General features: G+C 41.2%; 1 protein-coding gene across 4 annotated transcripts in view; it reads left to right on the top strand.

Moving 5' to 3' along the window:
- The first annotated feature begins 245 nt into the window (after positions 1 to 245).
- Positions 246 to 26,940, top strand: part of prage (RNA exonuclease prage) — a 94,380-nt gene continuing 67,685 nt past the window's right edge. Inside the window, exon 1 of one of the 4 annotated variants that reach the window (XM_019049282.2) lies at positions 246 to 400. Coding sequence is in view for 3 of the 4 variants with exons in the window: in XM_019049281.2 (XP_018904826.2) it covers positions 5,087 to 5,225 (139 nt within the window). In the remaining variant the exon portion in view is untranslated. Of the gene's footprint in view, positions 401 to 4,227; positions 5,226 to 26,940 lie in introns of those variants that run through there. The other 3 variants (XM_072302664.1, XM_019049281.2, XM_019049279.2) reach the window with 3 other exon arrangements.

Genomic DNA, 26,940 nt, shown 5'->3' with positions numbered 1-26,940 from the left:
GGTCGGAAAAAATTTTTGCAACGTTTCAAATGGGTTACTTGAATGCGCGATTTTGGACTCATTTTATCGGTATGCTAAAAGCAGACGAATATTTTTACAAATAAAAAAGGAATCTCTGTGAGGCCGGAGAAAAGTAAAACATGTAAGATGAGAAATATGAAAAAAAATTCTCAATACTTGGTGGGCCCTTATCTTTGGGGAACAAAGCTTGTGCAGAACGGAAACACGTGTGCGTTTGTTTTCGGTTCTCCCTGTGCTCATGCACAACGTTGGTCGTGGGGCACTTCAGTCTGCGATTTATTTCTTCCGAGGTTGAGTTCGACTTCGTTTGCAGTCCACATTTTTCCTGTTTCAATTTCTGCTGCTGGTTCGTTACTTCAGGACGAAATTTCAGTTATGTGTGAGTATATTTTCCCAGATTCTTACTGTTTCCCCTTGATGAGGCACACGCCGAAGAATGAGGTTAGTGCGACGTACGTATATTCAATGGCAGGACCTAAAATCAATCAAATGCTGCAATACAGGGTTGCCAATTTTTTGGAGGGACTCCAAAACCGAAAACGCGCCCACATTTTTCCGTCAACGTTCCAAATTTCGGTAGGAGGATAAGAGCGAAGTGTTAGAAAAGAATGGAAGAATACCTGTTCTAGGAAAATCTGAAACAAGATCACTATCACTAGCCGATGAAGTCAATTTAGATATTGTTTGCGGATAGATTTTGCCATTTCCAATCGAATGTTCCAAATCTCTCCATGCGTGCCCATATATTAGCAAGGCAAAGAACACACATTCAGAGGGAAAAATTTAAAGAAATTCCACCCAACCAGTCATATCGCATCCATGACCCAGCGATAGCAAATATCTGTTGAGCGCGCGATAAGTGCGATTACATTGAGGCCATTTGGTTCTCCCAATGAGTGCTTTTTCGGAAGATGCAATTTCTTTTTTTTTCATAAAGTATTCCACGGATATAACATATTTATCATCTTGTCCCCTTTGTTTAGTGCATTTCAGTGATTCATGTTTTAGTTTTATTCATGCGAAGGGACGAAAAGTCTAAATTAGGTAACGTATTACGTAAACTGTAGTGTCTTTTGATTCATTAAAGGAGAAAACTTTTCAACTGTCGACGATGGAAGTAAAGAAACGCATACCTCAATTGCGATGTTTCAAAAGTTCCACTTCGTATTTTTTTTTCTTTAAAATAATCATGGAATGGGTTTGTTTGTTCAACAGAATGAATCAGTAGCTCCGGTCACAGAATCGTGTTTTAGGGCTTGCTTCTTGTAAACCAGCTGAAAATAATAAGACCTGTTCAGACAGAAACTTTCTATGTTGATTATTAACCGAGATGTCACCCTTTGAAAAATGTGCTTTATGACATCATCCACTGCGATAGTGACACCCTTGTTTTCTCCCAGCTTGCTTTCATCAATCAGTGAGGCGCAGATTTGCACTGGTTCGTGGAAATCGGACGAAAGCAAGGTGGAAGAAACCAAGGGTGTCACTACCGCGATGGATGACGTCATTAAACGAATTTTCCAAGCGCGGTTTTTCGGTTAATATTGAACGTAGGAACTTGCAGTTTATACAGATCATTTTAATTTTAGCTTATATTTGCAGGAATCAAGGCGTTGGGTGCCGAAAGGGAATTTTTTGGTTGCGGTGTTTTAGAATCTCCACTGCTAATTTATATTTAGAGAGGAAACTACTGGGCCATTTTTCTGAAAAAAATTGTTTTCAGCACTGTAAGGTTTTTAAGAAAATTCATTAAAAGTTTCAACGAATTTGATACATTTGCTGTGATTATAATGGATGAAACGTTAGCAAAGATTCTGAGACATCACAACCGAGAAGGACCCTCAACTTTGCACTTAACGCCTCAATCAAGCATCAAAACACGATTCTGTGACCAACGAAACTGACCCATTCCTCTCCGGATAAAGAAAAAACCCCGCCGCAAGCAGCACGATTTTTTCCGTGGGGTTTTCGGCGATTAGGGAGGAGGGGTTTTTGATAATCAGCGCCTTTACCACGACATAAGTGTATTTTTCGATGATTTTTCACTTGTGTTGCGTTTCATCCTTGAGATTAAGACGTATCTGTAATTTAAATTTAAGATATTAATTTAAACTCAAGTTTTCGTGCAACCCCCTCCCCCCTTTCATTCCTACCCAATATTACAAAAAAAAATCCATTATTTACTTCGACTCGTCGATTCATATGTCTCTAATATTTTTAGAAAACGGAGGTATATTTCCCATGGCATGCTTTGGAACGTCATCCCTCGAACTAAACCCTTCGCGAAAATGCAGAATTGCAACTAGCACATCATTTTTTTTCGCGGAAAACCGAACAGAGCACATGCCCGTATAGGAGGAATCGTAGTGCAGGAACCGTGAGTTGCTTTGTCTTGGTAAGAATCCAAACCGACCATCGCGAAAAACACGCTAGCATTAGAGGTGGGATTTTCACGGAAAGTATGGATTTATTTTGCATACTTAAATGCGTTCAAATAGACCCCATTTCACAGTGGTTGAGTTCTCTCGCACCGATTGTGTACATTGTAGTAAATTCTCATAGCAAACCGATACAGGATATCGTGGAATAAAGTGAATAGCGTTTCAAATAATGCCATTATATGAGCTACCACCGTCCACAGAAGTAGCTTGAGTTGTACGGTCCGTGCGTGCACACAATGAGACCGGCAAATCAGAGCCTAAGGACCTAGACAGTCACTGTCACTACTGACTGACTGTCGCCGGTACCCGCAGACAGACCGCACCGCAGTAGTTGGCCAGGTATATGAGAACACGGCTTGTGTACATAGTCCAAAACTGTTTTCACGGTTGGAGTGTAGGATATACTGCAAATTAAATAATTCTGAGCTCCCTGAAGTTAAAAAAAAAGAGAGAAAAAGTCATACTTGAACTTTTAGAATTAAATATCTCTACCAACAAGAACAGCAACAAGTGACATCCGATTAATATCGTATGTATGTACAGTAGAAATTTCAAAGACAGACTTGAAAGTTCGGACACCAGAAAATTCTCGAATGGGAATTTTGAGAAACTTTCTGGGAAACGAGAGCATTAAGTAAACTGCTTTGTTTTTATGAGCATGATTTGTGTTGTAAGTAATACTTATTAAAATATCTTGATGAGAGAGCAAATTCAGTTGATGCACTCTTCCTATCCATCATTCATATTATATAAACCACCTGTTATCCATTATCCATTAGGTATTTATATCATATAAACCGTTTAAATACATCGAATATTCTATCTACAGCATCTAAGACTTCATGAAATCATACAAATTACACATCAGCACCCTTTGACCCGAGCAAAAAGCATGAGTTAATTATTAATTTAAAAATTCCAATAATTTTTTCATTCATGATTACTATCCCATGGTGTTAAATGAAATATCAGTATTCATACATAATTTTAGGAGCTTCTTGGGCCTTTGAGAATCAAAGGAGAGGGGGAGGGGGAAAGGTAAAACTATAGGTTGAAATACGCAAAACAACGGAAAATGAGTCAATTTTCACGGAAAAATGAATTTCGGTTTAGCCCGTTGATTTGTGTTATGACTCGAGGAGACAAGATATCTAGAATGTCACAACTAAGCACCAATAGAAGTAATCTTGCAATTGAGTCCCAAGGGTGCACCTTTGCTTCTAATTAACATGAACTTTTCTTCCACAAACCTCTCAACTAAAAAAGGCATGATGGCAAGACTCGTGTAAGGGCAAAACAAGTTGTTTGATTGTAAAGAGCTTCTGTTTACCACCGTGCGTGCAAAAACGCCTTCAAAAGGGTGAGTCTGCAATCTCACGATGGCCGTGTTCGAATAGTTATCGCTTGGGTTCGTAGGACGTCATGCTCGAAGCCGTCATGATCCACTCCTTTTATGTGTCCACAGTCCACGTGTTTTGTATGTGTTTGCAGTCCAACTTTTCTCTGAGGTCAGGCCAACAACTGACTGCTAAGTCGTGTTGACAAGGGATTATTCAGATTTAGAGTCCACATTTACGATGATATTCTGCGTACCACGCGTGAGGAGGTAATTTATTGTCTCCAAAACAAAAGAACGTAACTAGAATATATGTCTCAATAGCTGCAATATTTCCATTCACAGCTTGTGCTTTCACTGGGAGACTGTGGGGGATGTTTCATTCCAGTTATAGCTGATTTTTCCTCTAGTTATACATTAAAATCAACTCAATTTGGGGCAGCAATTGCGCTGTCATATTAATGTAAAATTTGAATTTTCAGAAGCAATTTTGCAACTTCAGAATGGAGTTATGGAGGTTAAGCTCCTCCGTCTGGGGGACGAGGAGTTAGGGACCCAAAAAAATTGGCCTCAAGCACACATATGACGGCGGGTATGACTAGCCTGCGCTGATTTATAGTCCATGACTTATTCTCACGTGGTGGTTCCCTAGACGTTGGTTGAAAGGCAGGAAAAGCACATGGGTAGCGCAAGCTCCTAACGCGAACCGGCAAGCCGCAATGAGTCAGGGGAAAAGAGTCTTGAAAAAGAGATAGGATGAGACGGCGAGGTGGACGCGAAAGAGAGAAAAAATTAGTTTCAAGTATAGAGAGGGAGCGAGAGAGAAACTGAGCGCGAGTAAGAGAGGGCAGTCTGAGATTAGTGGAAGGGAATTTAGTGATCAGTCATTACGGCCGCCAGAGCAGTCAGTCTTCAGTCTGTGATGGAACTCCGTCCGTGAGACTTCGTATATCTATCGTATATTCCGTTGCCGGAGAGGAAAATTTCTCGTCGCGTGTCGAGAGTCGGCTACTCCGCGCTTGATGCGTGATTGAATTATCTTGAAAAACTCAGCGTGACATTTAAAGAGGGCGTTTTAAAAATGTGGCTCGCGACAATACTATTTTTACGTTCATTCAGTGATGTGTGTCGGTGTGTATCCCAGTGAATCTGGTTTCAGCGGTCGCCCAACGCTTTCAGTGAGAATTATGACTCGGATGCAATTTCGGTCACTGTCCTTTCCCATAAGTTCCGCCCCTTTGTCTAGTTACCCCGTTTTCCCCGCTTTTTGCTCCCTTTAAACGTCGACATGTTTCTCGCGGAAAAAACGAATTTCTCTCCGTCGTCTGTTCTTCAACTGGTTTTTGCATTTCTTTGTTGTGCGATCCCTTTGATTTTCCTTTACATATTTCGTGGCAGTACATCAAAAAATGGAAAAACCTCTAAAAGTAAGTGTTAATTAGTGAACAGTCTATTTTTCTTCTGCTAAGTTGTAATGTTTTGTATACGAATGTGAGACTGACATACTTACCGTTAGGATCAAGTCATTGTGACAACCACATGCCTTTTTATGCATGCCACTCCCATCAGCAAGACTTCTTTGAGGTTATGTTGGTATGGGACTTCTGGGGCGTTCACCAATACTTAATAACCTAATGAATAATTTGTATTCGTATTACGTTTCACTGCTAAAACTGAATTCTGATTATCTCAAAAAGTTCTAATTTTTACGTAATTATGTAGTCGGTGGCATGATCTGGAATGTGCTCGAAGTAGACTTTTGTTTCCTCTGAAACTAGCTTTATCCTACAAAGATAAATGTTCAGCGCTGTTTCTTTTTTTTTCTTTTTTTTAATTGCGAATGGTTTCAAATGATGTGAACGTGGTGCAAGGGTTTTAAAAATAAAACACGCACATTTCTCAGGTGTTTTGACAACTCTGGATTTTTTTTTTTGTTGCACTATACAATAATACTCTTCCATTTTCCGTGAGAGGGTAGAGGGGTACCTCAAACTCATCAAGTCATCAATGGAGGGGGGGTCGGGGGTCATAAGAAACACTTGACTAAGGGGTTCTGCCTGAGTCTGCGGAACTCTCTCAGCTCCTAATAAGGAGCGTTCGGATAATTTTGCAAGCTTTACAGGGAGGGGGGCGGGGGGCCTTCCCCGAAAAACGTTCAAAAATTGAGCCGTCTTTCTTAGTAGCAATTTTGAGATATTTTCAGATGATATGATGTGATATGCTTTATATAGGTACCTCCTACTTACACCAAATTTTTTCAACATTAAAAGGGGGATAAGTTTTAGTCGCGGGTTCATTGAAAATGTATTTTAAGCGAGGGAACAAAATCCTTGTTAAGTAGGAGCCTTTTTTCTCTTGAACGCCCATAGGTTATCATCCACAAGTTCATTTTTAGTTTCAAGTATCAATTAGTGTCGCCTCTCGGACTGGGAATTAGTACCGCATGCTGAAGTAAATCTAGGCGAGTCATTCGCCGAATAGGATCGGAGGATAATCACGAGGGAGATTATTTGAAAAGTTTTAAGTAAACGCTACTAGGCATGAATCGTGGCTGCAGGTATGAGAAAATGTGCCTGTTTTTTGATAGACCCAACCATGCCGGCGCGGGGCGCCTGGTGTACGCAGCGGTGGTTTTAGGTTATGAATTGATTCAGACCCGGCTACAGAACAGTGGCGAGGCGTGAATGATCGATTATCGATTTTTCCCGATTTTAAGCTATGGCAGAAGATCGACTAATGCGGAGTTTGTCACGAACACCCCTTTTTATCGATCCTTTCCCATAAGTGTAAATCGCAGATCGATCGATATATCGCAAAGCACGCCACGCGCCATCTGCTACAGACAGGTATCGATCAAACGATATACACCGACGATTCAGTTCCATCGGTGATGTTGGAGTGGGTTATGTTACTCTTCGAAGCCAGTTCGATAAATCGAAGTGACACCTGTTTCAATGTAGCATGCCTGTATGACGTCACGCCTCAGTCATTATACAGAGAGCTATGTGACTGAATAGACGCCGGCCGGTCGCGGCCGTCGCACCGCACCGTGACGAGAGACAAAGAGGCGCCAAAAACGGCCTTCTGGGAACTCACTACTATTTATGACTTTTTCATCTGAAACGGTGTCACTAGGGAATCAGGGGGCGAATGGGACGATTATCTCCAATTGATAGGATGGAAGGGGAGGGTTAACAGAATTCTTTATTTCGGCGAAAATGATGAAGCGCTCCCTTCGAGGTCGCAAATCCGGCATTATCAGTACTATATTTTTTTGAGAAGGGGAAAAAAGTAATCACTCGTTTATCACCGAAAAAATACTGTTTAGTTTTGCACTCTCGTCTTCTTGATGTTTGCTGATTTGTCCCTGTACATCATACCTAAAAGTCAAATTGCGTGATAATTACCTACTAAATCTCACATTGAATTATATATAGGTACAAATCGTATAGTCTCTGTCTCCCCGGAGACCCTAGCAATCCACATCGCCAAATGCTCCCTCCCATCTTTTTCGAGCTGTTCCTGGATCCGCCACTGCGTGAACATATTACTTGTCAATACCTAATATTCAGCGTTACAATCCGGTGGAAATGCGTTGAAATTTTATCAGAAGAGCAACAAGAGCCACTACTTACAAGGGTTTTCGTCGCACTTTTTTCAAAATTGCTGACATTTTCGAAACGCATGAATGTGACATTTAGGAGCGGGTCATCATCGATCTCATAGACGTACCACGCGTCGCGGAATAATTTCGAATCATTATCCCAATAATTAATGTCTCACTAATTAGGTGCCTGGGTATTGCGGCGAAATAACTTCTCAATAATTTCGGCCGCTTGGCCGAGGATGGGGGTAATTCCGGGAGCCGAAGTATGAAGTAAGCTGATGAGTGATGGTGTCGTCAGAACCCGCGGATATCCCCTCTGGTGTCAGTGGTGAATATCGACATTTCATAGGTACGTAACATGCGTTGACAAACGTTCTCTTGTCAGGTCGGGATCAAAGTTTATACGCTATTTATCACTATATCTCGCGGCAAACCTGCGTTGCCGGACAACTTCGAAATTAGAGTCGTGAAAGACAGAGAGGATACTCCACAGGAATATCATCAGATGTGGACGTACATTGAAAAATCATAGTATTTGAATTTCGACGGTAACACTGTCTTGATTGCGGTGTATCAAAAGTTTTCCCTGCACTAAATCCTCCGACAATACATTATCAAAAGTGAAAAGAAAAATTCCACAGAATTTTGCGTAATAAGAGCAATTGGGTCTCTAACGATTTATTAATAATTATAATCAAGTATTCTCTGAAAAGACAAATATAGAAATATTCCTACCGATAATGAAACGTGTGAACAGAAGAAGGATATTTAGCTCCAGCCAAAGACACTCTTACATGTAAAATTCCATAGCTCTGCGGGGAGCACCTTGTCTCATTAACCTGTTGATTCAAACTTTTGCTTATTCATGATGAAGCACACATTGGACGAATATTTTCTCTGTACGGAACGAAGTATGTCCATTCTCACTTTTTTTTTTTTTTTTTTTTTTTTTTTTTTTTTTTTTTACCAGAAACGACTATCGCGCACAACTTTGGCTTTGCATGCAATTGAAGTGCAGAAACCTCTGCTAAACTCATGGAGTTCATGCGAGAATCATGTGGGACTAATAAATGTTGCATGTCAATCGATTTTTTACCCCATAAAATTTGGTTCAAATGTTCTCGAAGGACAGTAAAAACGGCAGCCAGTTTTTCCAAAGAATCGATTGTATCGCTCATATCGATCGTAAAAATACCAACTTTGTCACTCGGTTTGTGGCTTCTTAGATATTTTGTCACATTTTACTTTTAGCATTTGCAAATAACGTTGCAATTGTCACTGGTCTTGCACAGCAACGTTCATTGTTATACAATCATGCGTAGGTAGGGGAATATTATTGTCTCGCAGTACCTATATCATAGCTTTAACATCACGGTTGTATCATTCTGACGTCCACAGATCCAGGAAGATGAAGAATGACATAACTTATAAGGTTTTGAATTTGTTTCAACTTTAATCTATTCCTTTTACTGAAAAACCTGATTCGCCTGTAGATTTTTTATTTCTAGTAAAAGTTGCAACTGACGTGACATAATTTTATTGGGTGGAAGTATAGCAGTACCTATATTTGAGATATCTCAGTATGAAGTTTTATAATGATTTTTTTTTTACTTTAAAAAAGTCATGCAAGGTCCAACGTATAGAGAATTGAATTAATTTCCTGGAGACTGAGATTATTAACTCTACACCCAAGTCCGAATATTTAATGATCTCATCTTGTATCCATTGTTTAGATCTTAAAAAAAAAAGAAAAAAAAGGAAGAAATAACCACTTATTTTAACATATTGTGACTTTTGATGATGTTTTTTCACTCACATCTTATTCCATTCTCTGAAAACTAAATCAATGACTCTTTTAAAAACTGATTTTGAATTTTTATGGGTGCATTAGTTTCTCGGAGTGATGATTATCAGAAATAGTATGCTGCTTAAAAAGGGGGAAATAATCAATGAGGAAACGATTAAATTTTGGAACTGCGCATTGACTGATGAGCCTTTTCCTTCTTTTTCACCAGGTGCCAGTACGCAATTCAGAGCCAGCAAGAAACAATTAGAGGGAAAGGGGCTGTATACTTTCTTATTCTGTATCCATGTGTTCTAGGTAAATGACAACCTACTGGTTTGAGTCAAATTCAGTAACTTTGAAATAATTACTTGATGGTATAAAAGTAACCCAAAAATTCTCTGCCAGTAAGGTCTGAAAACGTCGACAGATATACTGACACACACACTTCCTGCACTGTACACATAAAACATCAAAGATCTACTCTCCTACAATCAACAGAAACACAAACCCACTTACATGCGATGAACCCAATATTACTACCAAAATTCTGAAACTCCTCACCTCTCTTAATTTAAAAATCTAAATTTTCGTATATATACTCCCATTTTCAAAATTCTCTGTGAAGACGTTAAAGGCGTTAATAGCATGTGACGCTGAACGTCTTAAAATATACTAACTAACTAACTACACATAAAACTCTTTGCCTCTGTAACAGACGAGTTTCAGAGAAAATACATATACATATATTAGCTCACTCAACCCAAGTTCGTTTCACGTCGGAGCTGATTGGCGGAGTGCTGATTTTGCTCAAAACGATTGACCCCTGAACTCGCTGATTACCGATGCGTATGAACGTATCCTCCCGGGAGAATCGAAGCGTGACGTCTATCGCGATTCGTCTCCTCCCGCCGCCGTAGCCTTGCTCCAAGATTAGAGAAAATCTCACTCGTAATCGTAATAGTTCATTTCCAGATGCCTCGTTTTTATGTATTATGCAACCCGATAATCAGGCGCCGTGCCGTGTGTCCGAAGAAATACTGAACTACTTCCTAATTGATATCACATACGGGAGCCACGAGCAGCCGATTTTCGGGGACACGAAGACGGTATGGCGCATGGTGGATTTAGTCAATAGGAGAGGTCGGACAAAATTCGGCAACTTTACACGCTTATAACTCCGTACATACAAAACTTTGAGATTCTAAAAGTGGCTCTGTTGGTTTCCTCGTGTTTTCCACTTAGAAACACCCCTTAAAATTGAAAATGTGATTAAATAAACATCAAAATTTGCCGTTTTAAGTCAAAAATTTCATGTCCAACCTCTCCACTTTACTCGATTCACCGTGTGACGCGTAGCGCTTTTCACGCGGAACAGCGGCCTAATCGTTGAAATTGATAGACAAAGCTACAAACAGTGGAGACAAAAAGGATATCGAGGGATGCTATTGGTGGAAGCGGGATGTTTGCAATGGACGAATGAGGCAGGTAATTGACTGACAAACAGCGACCCACGAGAGACTCTATAGTCACTCCATCATTTACCCTCTTAGTCCATGAGAACCACCCATTTCAACCAAAAGGATCGCTCCATCTTCTTATGTCTTCTTTATCTAACGCTTTGTCCATCAATTTCAACAATTAGCCTGCAGTGAGTTTGCTCCTTACGGCTGCCTTATTATTGTACGGTATCGCTTCCAAATTGCTAACCGGTTAGTTAACTATAGCATGACCAATTGAAAACTAGATACGCGCAAAAAGATGAGACAGAACCAGAATTTTTGTGTGTTTTTCAGCGTGTTAGTGATGTGAATCATTCTTCAGTGCACTAGAGTAGGTTTGTCTCCCTTTTTTTATTTTTAATCGGTGATATCCTTTGCGAGGGCTTACACAAAGAGCCGTTAAGGTGTATAAAAATTGTGACATCACATACGCTGCCTGAATTCAGTCGTTTGCTGAGACCATCTCCAACGCGACGGTTCTAACGTGGGTGTGGGATCGTCGGCGTGGGAGGCGAGCCGCTAAGGTCAGCTGCTGACGATTTCGACGGATGCATCATGCTCGGAGACCCGGAGAATGACCAAAAGTAATGTACAATTATGGACATAATTGAATCTGTGACCATCCACAATAATTCTCAAAAATGGATACCTGAGCGAAGGTGAAGCCAAGAAAACTTGAGCGAGGCATGCAGTGTGGAGCCAAAATATGCGTAATTGCTTTATTCAGGTTAACGACAACGGATTTTGAAGCGATTACGCACGGACTCACGTGAGTCTTGCGAAAGAGTAGTTGGCCTATTTGGGCTGTCTAGTTGTAGCTTTGACGTATCAATCGGTCGTCTGCGACTCAGAGCTTACGCCCTCGCATTTTCTTGGTCCAATGAAAACTCTTGCGGGCGCGAGCTTTCAATTTGCAGTACACTGAAAAAAAAATCTCGGTGTATTTACTAAGCAAAGGGTAAAATTACCAAGAATTCAGGGTTCTATTTGATCCCAGTTTTTTCTTGGTAAAATTACCATTAATGGAATTGGTAATTTTACCGAGAAATCTCGGTAAAATTATTGAACTTTCTCGGTAATTTTACTGGGCCTTGGTAAAAACGCCAATATTTCTTATCGAGTGTGGTATAATTACCGAGATAAAATGGAAAAGTTACCGGGAATTGATTACCAATAAAAGTGGTATTCTTACCTGAAAAAACAGTAAAAATACCGGTTTTTAGTGTTACAGCCGTAAGTAGTGCCAACGGACCTTGGTGAAAACGCTGAGAATTTTTTTTCAGTGAATTTTCTAGGCGCCTTGTTCAGGGAGTAGTGGTTCGATAATCCAGTTTTTGGACTTTAGCCTCCCTCCCCTCCATCCCCTCTCCCAGAACGGAAATGAGGGAAAATCGATGGGCTGAATTTCTTCAACTCGTATTGTGCAACCGAGACACCTGTTGATCGTGATTTTATGGAATATTCATTCATTACATTTATCTCTGGGCTAACGAAGTAGTTTCAGCCCCAAAAAAGCAGCGCATGGCGCTTCATTTTTCTACGAATTGAAAATGGTTCATTTTCAGACCCCATTCTAATGACGAATTTTTTGTAGATCTCGTCACTTTGATTGATAAGACCTAAGTTTTGAATTTTCATATAATTTTATTTTTAAAAGAAGAATCTGACCGAAAATTCGTCAAAGTTCATTTAATTGTTGACAAAATTCTTGACCTCATGGCAACCAGATTGTTGAACTCGTGAACCTATCATTTTTCGGAAATGGATTTCCTTAATTTTTTTTGACTCGTATGTAAATCACAAGAGCCGTACATATTTGGAATGAATCCGTTAAAATTTGACACACATATTAGTATGTGGAAAGAAGAATAAAAAAAGGAGCTCTCGCAAACGGCACAGACTAGAAGGTTTAGGACAGATAAATCCCTGGTAGTATAGGACCCTATTTTATTAGGTCACCTAAGTCTCCAAATTAACGGAATTAATATTCACATATCTATATGAGGAGTCATTTTTTTTTATTAATATCCTGCATTCATATAGATTTTACATTATACATCCGTATTAATACTGTCCCCATTAGCGGAGCATTTTAAATGGAAATGATCTCTTACCTCGCCGCCCCACCACCATCGGCGGCATGGTGCCGACCACGTGGTTTTGTGCGGCCATTGAGTGCTGAGAACGAGTATCATGGCCAGGTAAGCCAGGTGGATGCTAAATGCCCAGATTATGAGCATGATTCAACACATGCAATTAATATTAGTCGATTCTTATGCTCAACCATCTGACAATCATGAAGGAGCTACGGAAAAAAAAGAGGATTCACGGGGGGGGGGGGGGCAGGGAGAGGAGCTCGTTTCACCATTTTGGTCAATCTCTCTTGAAGACGGCCTTGGAGGCTTGAGCATCTGTGAAATGAAGTTCATAAGGCACGAAACTTGCGGGCAATGTTGCTAGATTATCTAATTTTAAATCATTTTTAAGCTTGGATGGCCTGCAGTCGTGATAACAACAGTAAGGAACTTAAGGGAGATGCAAAATTACTCATTGTCATCTTGATGTTGTTAATGTTCGGAACAATTCACCACATTAAACAAATATCGTTTGAATTCTCAATTTCTCCGCACGTTGTCACATGAAATACCTACTTTTTGATCAGCGGAAGTCAACATTTTTTAAATTTTACATGCCGCAAGATGGTCCGAAGAAATATTTCTAGATTTTTCGAAAGAAATCGAGAAATTCAAAACATTCAAGTCGCAAATTTTATCCCAAGTAAGAAACATCTAACAAATAGTAAAACTTAATCAAAGCAAATGTTGCAACTGCCTCTATTCATATAGCTGCTGCTTCTACCGCTGTTACTACTACTGTTGCGTACTATCACAGCTGCTATTACCTGTGCCCACTACCGTTTACTCCGATGCTCCTACCTACTTTTTCCCATAACAAGGAAGTTTTGAATTATCAGCACACTAAGTGGCAACAATGTACATGACCCGAGAGTGGCGATTAATCACAAAGATGGCACAAAATCTGTGTATTCGTCGTTTCCGCTGCAAGATGATTGTGGTGGTGTGCGGAGCTCAAGATCATTGGAAATCCTTATAACAATTAACTAGCCAAGTAGAAAACCGAGATTAAGAGTCGAAGCCATGGCAAAGAACGTTGCCTAAATTTGCCAAAAAAGATACGAGTTTTCATTGAATCTGGGCAAGAATAAATCGGCAGGAAGCCATTGTCGGCAGATGAGGTGTCAACAGTGATAATGGCATTAAATGAGCGTAACCGGTGGATTGTAAAAGGGTTATAATTCAATTTTGCATCAAGCGGAACTCGCTGAAGTCAGATGGATTCAGGAAATGGAAGGTTTTATGTGATTTTATTCAGCGCAAGAGTGGAAGCAGAATCGGCACCTCTTGTGATCACATTTTCATTCAAAAGTACATGGAACACGAAAATCTCATCTCAATTTATGGGTTTTAGTTGGTTGAAGCCCTTTAGGACGTAGGCACTCGCCTTCGTTTCTTGCAAAACCCCCTGTTGTCACCAACTTATTGCAGAACTGGATTGCATTTTGCAAAAAGGAACCAAGAGCTTTCCAATGTCGCTAAGATTGTGCTACCATGTTGCAAATAAAAACTGATCATCTAAACGGGTTTTATCTCTATCTCCGATAAACTATGGATTCAAGACGAAAATTTTCTTTGTGAATTTACTTTTTTGCATGATTTCAGTAATTTTTTGTGAAGAATGTTAGTTGCACAATCCTAGCAACACCTGAATTTTCTTGGTTCCTTTTTGCTAAATGCAATCCAACTATACTAAACATTCTTTTATTTCAAAAATAACATAACATTCGACTTCATGACTAAGCGGCTGCTATGGTATAGGCAAGAGGATCATGGAAGAAAGGCTGCCAAAGAAGATGCTTGATTGGGTTTCTCTAGGGAGGAGACGAAAGATTCGTCCAGTAAAAGGATGTCGACAGGGGCTTTTACTGAAGGGCCTAGGCCTAGAGGTGACAGGGAACTTCAGTAGCTGGATGTCGTAGTGCACCCAAGAGTGCTCTGAAAGCGGTTCTTATGTTTGTACTCTCTGGAGAGCTGAATTGAAAACAGGTTGATCGTAGACTATTGAGAAAAGTCTCGTTCTATCAGAAAAAATTTAGCAACGTTTGGATATTGATACGGCGTTTTTCTATAGTATGATAGTGTTGCAACGATGGGAAGGAGTGTCGGTTGCCGCGCCGCCGCACTTGGGTTCAAAATCCGACGGAACTACGCGAAAATCGCAGAGTTTGACCAGAGATTTTGAGTCTTTTCAGAAATTCCGCCTGAGCACGTGAGTGTTTAATTCTTTAAGGATACGTATACTCCACGCCCTATATTACCGTGCCCTAAAAAACCGTGCCTGTACAAACTTAGTGTTTGGACAGATCGGATTATTTTTCGCTAGAGTACCTATGTACATGTCTGAGTATGGAGCTCTTAGGGTCAAAAAGAGCAGCCAAACTTCTGACACAAAAAATGTCACTACCCTTCTCCAGATGCCAATATCAAACGAAGATAGCCAATCATTTTTATGAGTGAACGCTCTTCCGCAAAAATGAATAACTATATATGAAAACCAAGTCAAATACGTGCTTTACAAACTTCGTGCGTCGGACTCGAAGTTGAGGTCATACGGATCGCTGAAGTTTTCTGATCACGCATCCGAAAACTTGAGGTCGAGCTGCCGAAGTTCGGGTCAGACATCGAGGCACCTCGGTATGTACCGGAGTACTTCAAATGTGTGGCCCGAACCCTTCGGTATATATATCGAAGTACTTCAGATGTCTGACCCGAACTTCGGCAGCTGGACCTCAAGTTTTTAGATACGCGATCTGAAAACTTCAGAGATCCATATAACCTCAACCTCGGGTCCCACCAGAGACAAGAGGCCCTCCACTGGCCTCCTAGCGACAGGTGGAAGCTTTTACTTTCGGGGTTTCAACAATTCCTCATGGACAATTATTAGGGAGCAACAGTCATCACCCTATTTTCGGCTGTTAACTTACCTACATGGTCGATGATGAGCTTCGGATGACGTCATGAGCCAAACGACTTTCCCAAACGTCGGCCATTTTCGGCTTGTTTGCAAAACGCAACTGCCAACACGTTGTTGAACATCAACCACGTAGGTAAGTCAACAGTAGAATGCTGAAGTCCCGAAAGTAAAAGCTTCCACCATGGCCAAGATACTAGTGGAGGGTCTCTTGTCTCTGGATCCCACGCACGAAGTTTTTTTCTCCGTGTGAATCCAGGTCCCGGACCACGGTGCGTCGCGTCGGTGTAGGGCAGGGCTGGGCCGGTGTGGTAGGTGTCTGATGGTCCGCGGCCGGTACGGCGTCCGTCTTTCCATCCGGTGTCCGGTCTGCCACCGCCTTCGCCGCCACGGACCAATCCACCGACCGGAACTCCACGGCCTCTGATTACGCTCATTTCGCTCCGATACATCTAGAATATCCGACTGCTCCAGACCCGATCACTCGCTGTTTCAACACCGCTAATGACAACCACACGCTTCGAGATCCACCGCGAACTCTCGATTAGCAACGCGTTTAGGCCGATTCCTAATTTTCCTAATTTTGGACATGGTCAAACCGCGGTCGAGGAAACCATACTAACGTTTTATCATACCAAGAAGCACTATGCTGCCGTGCTAAGGAAAAACGCCGTATGAGCCATCAGGCGTTGCCAAATTTTCTTCGATAAAATACGAATTTCCTGGTAAACTTAAAAATATTTTTCTTCCAATTTCATAGACAATATTGTTGGTATTTTGATCTAAAGTTCCTGAAAATTTCAAGGAAAAATATTCATAATTTTCCTCATAAATAAACATTTTATCGAAGGAAATTTGGCAACTCTCGAATGTTCATATGGCGTTCTTCCTTAGCACGGCAGTGTGCGCAGAAATGAGGTCTTTGGAAAATGGACTTAGCAGCCTAGAAGTTGAAGGTTTTATCGAGCGAATCCTCCGTTCATCGTAAAATTTCTCAAAATCACCCTATGACTCTAAAGGCTCTCAGAACATGTTTCGAAGTTTAAAATATACATTGTATAGACAAGTCATAAGAAAACTAAAAGAACATATATATATGTTCCTTTAGTTTTTATGTGTTTTTATGCGTATACGCATAAAAACGGGGGTACACGAGTCACCAGGCACATTCAGGAGAGGGAGTACTTGTTAGTTGGGTTTAGAACATAGAACGGATAGACATCTAAACTAACTCCGTGACAAAGCGTGAAGTATCACAAAAAATGAAGGCGCTCCGAGCCGAGATCCCGCTTTGGAAGGCCATTCATTACCCATCAAATCTTCATCATGCTGACGCCTATGATTGCGATTTATAGAAAAAACTCACGAACAGCTTGCCAATTGCCAGCGATCGATAATTGCCTGCGACAGATGCACTCGATCAGTGGTAAATGGAGATTCTTGCAGTATCAAAGTGATGTATGTTTTATAGTTACTTCAATACTTTATATCATTATATGTAATCGCAATGGACGTATTTCAAAGTGATCCTACCTAGCTACCTGATAGTAGCTACCTATCAGAAAACCTATATCGTAAACAAATGAAACCCATGTGAACTTTCGAAGGATCACAGTAAACTGCATTACTTCTAGAGTATGCAGTGATTGTATTTTTCGTGACGAGAAAAAATGATAGAATGGAATGTTATCACTTTTTCTGCCAGCTCCAACCATTGCTCTAAAAATTCACCCGGAACTTTTATCAGGCCTTTAAGTTGCAATTATCGATGGCGGAGGAATAAAACCACCTATCTGCAAACTGACAATTTTGCAGGACGAAGAGAAACCTTCGCTATTTTGGTAATTTTGAGGGTGGATTTGCAATTTTTTCACACATTACAGCGTCATTCCAGCGCTCTCCTACAGAATTGGAAAAAACTGAAACTATCAGCTTGCGTATTTTATATTGCGGAATGCGGCAAAGTCGATGAATGATTTTTGCCAAAATTGTCATTTGGGCGGTACATGCTATTCCTTCGCTCTCGTTTTGTTTAATGCGTGGGATCGTTAGATTGGACACATTTTAGCGTTACGGGACAAGCTACCCCCTTTGGATGAATGTAAAAAATCTGACGTTTCACTCGTGCGAAATCGTGGAAGAGCTGTCGACGAGACGAGATCCGTCTCAACTTACGGAACGAAGCGGCGGCGCGGACTTTTGATTGAATGCCGCGTTGATCGATGCTGGATGCAGCACCCGGGCGTCATCGCCAAATCGGAGGAGATCATCGTCGTTGCTCAACGCGGATCCAACGGAAAAGGGCGAATTTCAGCGTTCAGTCTGGGGAGCGCGGTGCGAGGTAGGTAATTAATTAGCCGTTCGGGCGATTGGGATTGGCGGCAAATAGACTCATCACTCATACGATCGACATTCCCCTGCCAAATTGGCCTCGCTCAATTTCTCCTCGGCTCTGCCTCTGCGACTTGGAACCCATTCAAAAGCTTATTGCTCACCCGTCATCTTTCGTACATCGTGTAGTTTCATTCCTGGTTCTTGTAACCCTGGCAACTGCCTCAAGAATTCTGGCTATCGCTGAATTCGGCTGCTTATTAGGTATTAAAGTTCAGTTGCTAACACCACTTAGTGAGCATAATGAACCCGTTACACAAGTCAAAGGAATATGTTTTACATGTGCCCGTTGAGCACCTGACTGAAAAAAAAACCGTCCATAGGTCCAAAGGCTTTTCGTAAATAGTCAATCAACATTCAAGTGAAATATTTTATTATGTAGATCAGCCTCCTCTAGAGGTACGGTGTCTTGTTGTATAACGTAAGAAGGCAAATGACCCCTCCGTTACCAGCGAAGGAGCTGGCAAATTAATTCAGCAAGTTGACGGGTTAAAACAATTAGAATTGAGTTTCTCTCTGTCGTCTTTAAATTTATACTAAATTTTGTCGCATGATAGGAAAGTCGCCATCTCTGTCTTAACGTCGACAATTTGCGAGCCACTAATGAATAACCAGAAGAACATAGAATTTAGAAATAAGGAAACAACATCAGAATATTGATTATTCTGCACCTAATGTAGATAAGCACTTTTTCCTCCGTAAAATAGGTGGTAATGACACTAATGACAAGCACACTTGGGAGAGCATGTAGGGAAATCTTTCATCTTTGTTGGGTTTAGATCGGACAGACAACTAAAGTAACTCCGTGACAAGGCGGAGAGTATCACAAAAATTGAAGGCGCTTCAAGCGAAGACCGTGCTGCGGAAGGCCAATATTCATCATGCGTTTACCCTGCAGATGCGCATCCATGTAATTTTTAAAAATAACATTGAAACACATGTAAATTGTCGGCGATTGCTAATATAATGACCTGCAACAGATGCACTCTGTCAGTGATGAATGGCGATTTTTGCAAATGACGACACATGATTCAAACCTTCATTCAACGGAGAGAAGAAAGGTTCCGGCTCTGAACTCGGCAATCACGGGCTGTACAGCCGTAGCCGTACAGCCTCAACTTCTCCGGGTTGAGTGTCCGCAGCAACGACTTCTAAACCCGGAACTTTCGGTCTCTGAGCCCGGAACGGACGGTGTGTCAATGCAGATCGTAGTTACATTTTTCATTACTCCGAGTTGATTTTCTTCAATGTGTGAAGCAATCACCTCATTCACACATACATAAAGCCGCTTTTATAGCGCAGCCTCGCGCTCTGCGACGCCCAATCGCCATTGCCCCCTATCCTCCCAGAGATCATCATGCAATTGGCACCTTCTGATCTCCTCCTCCACCCCTTGTCGCCAACCTTTCACAGGACGTCCACGCCATCGCCTTTCGGGAGGAACCCAATCGAAGACCTGCTTGGGCAACCGATCGTCTGCCATCCTTCGCACATGTCCATACCAGACCAACTGCTTGGACCTGATATCGTGCACGATGTCCTTCTCCACACCCATTATCTCGCGAACTTTTACATCACCTCATTCAAAATCGATATTTATTATGGATTTAAATGCAATAAAAAGAGTGTTGCCAACTCGGAAACCGACCTCAGCAAAGTGCAGACCTGGCAAGTACGCGGCCATGCCCATTGCCCATGCCCATTTGAACGCTCCTTAACACCTCGCGGTCCGTACGCAGAGCACGGCTCGCGCGCGGCGCGGCGTTCATTTCCCACATTACTCCACTTTAGCGACGTCTAGGTTTTTTACATCCTCCGCCTTTGTCTCTCGTCTCATTATAGCCGCGCGCTGTACTTCCTGATGAGTCATTAAAAGAAACAAATAAATCGGTTTTTCTCCTTTTCGCCTCGAGCCGCGAGTGCCTCCGTTAACGGCTCCGCGAAGAAACTGATTCGTTTGTTTTGGTTGACTGGCCTAGATCTGCCTCGGTCATGGCTCACTGTTTCCCGCGTTGCCAAATTTCCAGCGGTTTTTTATCACACCCTGTTGGAATCGATGGATTTTGGCTGTAACTTGGGAACAGCGCCCGGTCTGGACAGACGATACCGAGGCTGGCTCAACCCGCCCGTCTGAAACACCATTCTCTCAGACAGCGCTTTTTTTTTTCGTAATTTCGGCCCGACACAATGATGCAGGTTCTCTTTTCTTTCCTTATTCGGCCTCGATCTTCTCATTTTCAGAGAGGCAATGACAACGACTGGCAATAAGCACGATTGAAAAACTCAGCACGGACCCTCGTCGAAACGTGAATAGCGGCGGGTTTTTTTGTGATCACCCCCTCCACCTCCATTTTTTCAAAAAGAGGGATGATATCCCAGCGGAAAATGACCTTGGAACTAAGTCAACAGTCAAATTACTCGCCGCTCATATTACAATCGGACCGCGTTAAGCAGAAAGAAACCAAACCACGTCAGCTATTGCTTTTGGCAATTAAATTTTTTACACGAAAACGATCGTGCGGATTTTTGTGTAAAGCTCAGTGAATTGTCTGCATGGTACGAAGCAAATTCCTTAGAACTTTCAAGGGAATCCGTACAAATTGGACCGCATTTTGCAATTAGGAAGTATAAATTCCGGCCCTATTTAAAAACAACGTATGTGCCATTAGTTTCCCTACGCATAAAATTATTTTTTTATATGAGCCAGAATTTATAGTTCCAAATTGCAAAATGCAGTCAAATTTTCTCCTTTAAAAAATTAAATCGCTTTGTTAAATTTGGCAATAGCTGATGTGGCTTGGTTCCTTCCTGCAAAACGCTAAACGCGGTCCAATTAGAAGTTGAAGTCAACACGCGATACCAGATGATAGTGATGCGGTCATTGGTCAGTGCGACACTTTTGGCGCGATATAATACGCCGAATTTCTCTGGCTGGAATAGACTCGAAAATTCATCTGCAATTAGATAGTGAGGCCTTATCTTGAGTCAAGCTTCCAAGTTGCAGGAATAGATAAATTACATTCTCATCATTTTTGATAAGCAAGTCCATCGTTTGAATACAAACGAAGTTAGCAAATTTAGCAGCGAAGTAAAACGGAACGTCCACATTATATTTTCATTGCAAAATTTTCATTACGTAAATTTCAAGCATTGCGATCTGTCTCCAGTGTCCTTGAGACGAATTGCCACATTCCCGGTCAGCGGCCGAGCTTTCAGCGGTCAAGCGGCAAAGATGAAATAATGAAGCAAAATTATTGTCGAGGCAGCTTCTTGACAAGGTCTTTAGCGACATTAGTAGGGAGATGAGCCGCTAAGCAACCGAGCAGTTTTCATTTGTACAAAATTGCTAAAAAGGAAATTAGGAATGAAAAGAAAAAAATAAAAAACCATTGATTTTTCCGGATTTCACTACCTACTTCAACATTTTATCAATTTCAACAAACAGTTTGAACTCCAAGTTGGGTTTTATAAAAAAAAAAAAAAAAAAAAAAAAAAAAAAAAAAAAAAAAAAAAAAAAAACCGTTGCCGCAAAGTTTAGGTGCGATTGTTTTGACATTTGTCTATGTGGCTGTAAAATTACTTTGCTATAGGCGGGTGGTTTGCTGTAACTTTTAGAAAGTTCAGTGGCATTTCTGAAAGTTAATATGAACGACTGACGTCTTTCATTTACTCTTATCTCTAAAGGGGTACATCGGTTTTCTCTCTTTTTTCCATGTCCTCTTTTCCTCTGAATTATTTATACCCGGATGTTATTTTTACTTTAAAATCATGCCTTTTTAAATTCATTTTATGACGCAAACGTCAATTAACATCACCTCTAATTATGCGAGAGTGGAAAGTGAGGCGAGCATATGACTTTATTTTCGCACTTTCAATTTGTATTTTTAGAATCCTGGCCCTATCAGCACAGTGTCCTAAAGAGAGAGGGAGAACTTACGCGAGCAGTGGTCGCCGGAGGTCAGTTATCAAGATAACGGCCTCAGTTTCTCTGGGGGAACGACCAGGAATGGAAAAGTTTTTCATTCATGTGTCATTTCACTCCTGGTTTCGATCTAACAATAGGTCGTGTTGCCTTCGCCTCTCACCTTCGAATTTCAAACTCGATTATTTTAACGAACAAACACCACAGCCAATTATTCTTACAGGAAAAATCCTTCCACTGTTCTCGAATATGCGGAATTGAACCCCTTATGCATTCATTTTTTTATAAGCTTACAATTAGTTGCGAACCTATTTTCTTTACGCCCGTCGGTTAGCCACCAGAAACCGTGCAGAGCAAGATTGAAGAAATGAGCAACGTTTTTGGTTTGCCCCATTGAAATACATGCTCAGATGTCAACTGCGTTAAATAAATAAAAGAGTTGGGAGGGAGGCGCTTGATACAATTGCGTACACATTTTGTGCCCCGTGTGATGAGCCTGCCCCTGTGCGAAAGAGCGGTGCTACTTATCAAAACCCTGGTAAAAATTGGCAGTACAATCTGTGTTCCAAAATACCATAGACCTACAGCCGGCTGTAAGATTTGCAATAGCTTCTATAGCCGGCTACACAATTTCTTATAGCCTTTTATAGCCGATGGCGACTAGCCAGGCGATAAAGTGTATGCTAAACGTTACTAATTACGGATGCTAGGACTTAGTGAGTTTTTGGAATACTGCTCTCTTTTTGGGCCGTAGTATCTTGATTTATTTTGCGAGGAAAGTTCCGTACTTTTGATGGATGCCTGCCATTATTAATATATTAGAGCGCCTTCAGTTTCGTATGATACTGTGCAATACCTCTGGTGTGAAATAGTTGCGCTTCAAGCGCCGTGGCAGGCGGGCACCCAGCGCGAAACACGCATTGGCGCCTACAAACCTAACAGGGATACTTCACGCGTTGCGCAATGCGTGAAGTATCCCTGTTAGGTTTGTAGGCGCCAGTGCGTCGCCGCTCCGCTTTGTGTTAGGCTCTAATATTTAATCTGGCGGAGTCAGCGTTATTCAACTCATGATTTTGAAATGTTTGCACATCCTGTATGGATTATTCTCATTTTAATTGATGAAAAAAAATATGTATTGAAGGAAAATACAATGTGTGTTTTGTAAATATCAAGGTGGTTCCGTATCAAACTTAATGATTTCCAAAGCACACGAATTTCTACACAATTTCTTAAAGCCTTTTTTAATCGATGGCGAAAAAGCAACAGCCAGGCGATAAAGTGTAAAGCCCGGCGATAGGAACTATAGCCCGGCTGCATAATTTTTTATCGCTTCGTATAGCCCGGCCGTATAATTTTCTCCGCATTCTACAGCCAGATATATGATTTTAGCCTTCTTTAGCCGGCTACAAGAATTCCTATGGTATTTTGAAACGCAGCTCTTATTTCCAATTTTTACCAGGGAAGTGGTCCGTTCTCTGCTGAGAAACCCGGGGAGAGCCCTTTTCTTGTGATCATTACATTTGGACCGCGTTAAGCAGAAAGGAACCAAGCCACATCAACTATTGCCAAATTCAATTGGGCACTTTAGTTTTTAACATGACGGTTGTGCGGATTTTTGTGCAAATTTCAGTGGATTTTCTGCACAGTGTGGAGGAAATTCCCTATAATTTTCAAAAAAACCCGCACAAACTATCTCTTGTAAAATATTCAATTGCCCAGAAAAATGTTGGCAATAGCTAATGTGGCTTGGCTCCTTTCTCCACTAAATGCGGTCCATTTTGCCCCTTAAATACCCTCACGCGGAACCGTATCTGATGCACCACTCTGACGTGCTAAGGAAGAACGCCGTATGAACATTCGAGGGTTGCCAAATTTCTCCGGATGAAACATGTATTTTTTCGGAAAATAATACCTATTTTTCCTTAAAATTTTCAGATATTTTAGATTAAATTGCGGGCAAAATTTTCGGAAGGATGTAAGGAAAAACGTTAACAATTCTCCCGGCAAATTCGCTATTTATTGAAGGAGATACGGCAACGTCTGAGGGCTCATACGGCGTTCTTCCTTAGCACGGCAGCCCTGTATCAACCTAACGCCGCGATGTTGATTTTTCAGACGTTCAACTGAACTTGAAAAGACGTGGATACGCCCGGGGCAAAAGAAAGTGCCGGTTGTGTAAGTTGTGATGTCAGGCCTGTTCAGGCTCTGCCTCCAAGGTTGTGCGATGTGCGGCGTGACCGAAGCTGCACCACTGTTTACCGTTAAGGTAATCCAGATCTAGGCTACGCTCGCCGCATTCCCGGCCGCGAGATAATATCCTTTACCCCTTGCCAACCGCACTTTTGGGTCATACAGGCATAAGTGGATTGTAAAAGCCAAGAAGAATATTTGGACCGCGTTACACAGAAAGGGACCAAGCCACATCAGCTATTGCCAAATTTCCCTGGGCAATTTAATTTTTGACGAGGGAACGTTTGTGCGGATTTCTTTGAAAATTTTATGGAATTTGCTTTGCACTGTGTAGAAAATTCACTGAAATTTGCACAAAAATCCGCACAACCGTTTTCATGTAAAGAATTAAATTTTTCAATTAAATTTGGCAATAGCTGATGTGGCTTGGTTCCTTTCTGCTCAACGCAGTCCATTTGACAGAGAAGAGGAGCCCTGTGCAGGCATACTAGTGGTGCACAGTTTATAACTTCCGTGTTGATGGTTACTTCGGGCTACTTCGAGTTACTCATTTTTCGGTCAGATCATGTCGATTGACCAAATTTTTGGTTAAATCGACCGGAACAGTATGTTACTCTGAGACACCTGGAGCACAATTGGGAAGAGTAATCTTTTTCAGGCGAAATGCGGGTCCTTTATGAACGACCCTTAATGTATTACACTACCGTGCTCGTCAGGAAAAATCCGAATGAATATTCAGGCGCTGCAAAAGATGCTCCAATGAAAATACGAACTTTTTGGGAATTCTGGGAATGCCTTTTTTAGAATTTGTTGGAGTATTTTATTTGCAATTTACTCTAGTGTCCCTTAAAGTATTTGGGATAAACATGTTCAGTTTTTTTCTAGAATAAATGGTTTATCGGTGGACGTTTGGAAACACTCAAATGCGCCAATAGTGTTTTTTTCGTGGCGCAGCAGAACAGAAGGAAAAGGATTCTAAAGAAAAGCTCGCCCTAACCATTTTTGTTTGTAAAATGTACAGTCTTATTGGGTAAAGGTTGTTTCATTTTCCATGTAAAAAAAAATGACATTTTTTTCGCAAATGAGACACGGAACGCTCTTCAGGTGTACTTTATTTCGTAGATAGTGCCACGTGGTGGTTGTAAATTTTATTACAACATAAACGTAGGATCAGTTGAAGTGAGATTGAAGGTTGGGTAGTCAGATCCTATTTGGGTCACTACCTCGAACTTCCAGAATTGAACTCGTCTGTGATTTTGGTAGATTACGTCCGAGATCAATGTTCTTTCTTTATCATTGCATCGTTCTAGGGGAGTGGCTATCGCAAGGGTCAAGGGTCAATGTTTACTCTCAAAAAGCATGAATGGAAAATGAAAATGAGAAAATTATAGAGAGCACGCAAATAGAATTCTGACCTTACTTCTCCTCGAATGAGGGATCACAACCCTCGAATTGTATAACAGATTTTTATCAACTTTGTACATTTCTAAAGTTGCTTAACTTTTTCTTCTCTGGCACTTCGAGGATTTCTAGTGCCTGTTCAGTGTCTTTTGATACTAATTCATGGAAAACCTAACATTCGCAGAGAGTAATTACATGTTCATTTTTTTCTGCAAACGTCATATCTTTCTGTGTAACACATGCGAATTCGTCGGGCAATATTTAAACAAGAAAACTTTCAGCTGCCGTGAATGCGAATCGAAATACTTGATCAAATCACATAAGAATCATCACACCTAGTTTTATGACATATTGAAAACAATCGATTAAATTCAGGTGTCGGAAGCCTAGTCGTAAAAAAAAAATCAGCTAAAGTTTTTCATGAAAATATGCAAAAATCTTACAATAGTACAAGACAGGACGAATTAACACAACATCAGCTCAACAATAATGATGAAGATTCTTAATAAACAAGGAATATAGTTATAAAACTGAATGTAAGGTCGTGCGATTTTTTAAAATTTTTAGTTTCCTTCACCTTCTGTTATTAATTATCGGACACATGTTTCGACAGACTATTGCCCATCATTCTCAGCAACCGAGTTGCGACTTTGTATTTGAATTGAACGAGTTTTGTAATTAATAACAATAAAGAAATTTAGGAGTTTTTAAAGATCTCGCGGCTTACTCCTTCATCAGCTTTACAAGTTTTCTAACAAACATTTGATTTTTGAGAATGTTGTACTGACAGCTGCGTGGCGTAACTTTTGGTGCGCATTGAAGTCATTAGCAATGAATTAGTGTCATTGGAGGTTTGCAAACATGCCGGCGGGAATCGAGGCAAGATGAGCAGGAAAGGATTGCACTCAAGTTGGGAGGCTTTGAAAGGAGCTTTTACGGAGACCTAAAAAAGTTCTCGAAAAAATGCTCAAAAATTGTGGCTGGACGTCCTTAGATTTGCTCGAATCTGCGACTGTTTGAAGATATCTGGACAGACCTTGAGGATCATTACGGCGCGCTGAAATTTCTGACGACGCAACGGTGGCCACCTTCTGATCACGTGGCGCGACTACGCAGCAATGCCTCCATCGCTATTCCTACGTTTCAACAGCTTTGAAATGGAATCAGCTATGCGTATGTTAGGGGACTCAGACTGCCCCCGGCCACTTCACAGTGCGTACCAGTGGCGCGGCGTGCTTTGCGATATATCGATTGATCGGCCATTTAAACCTATGGAAATGTATCGATAAACAGGGTG

This window comes from Bemisia tabaci, chromosome 1 (genome assembly GCF_918797505.1).
Source record: "Bemisia tabaci chromosome 1, PGI_BMITA_v3".
NCBI classification, from domain to species: Eukaryota; Metazoa; Arthropoda; class Insecta; order Hemiptera; family Aleyrodidae; genus Bemisia; species Bemisia tabaci.
Note: the sequence above shows the minus strand (reverse complement) of the source record. Positions and strands in the feature narration are given on the sequence as shown.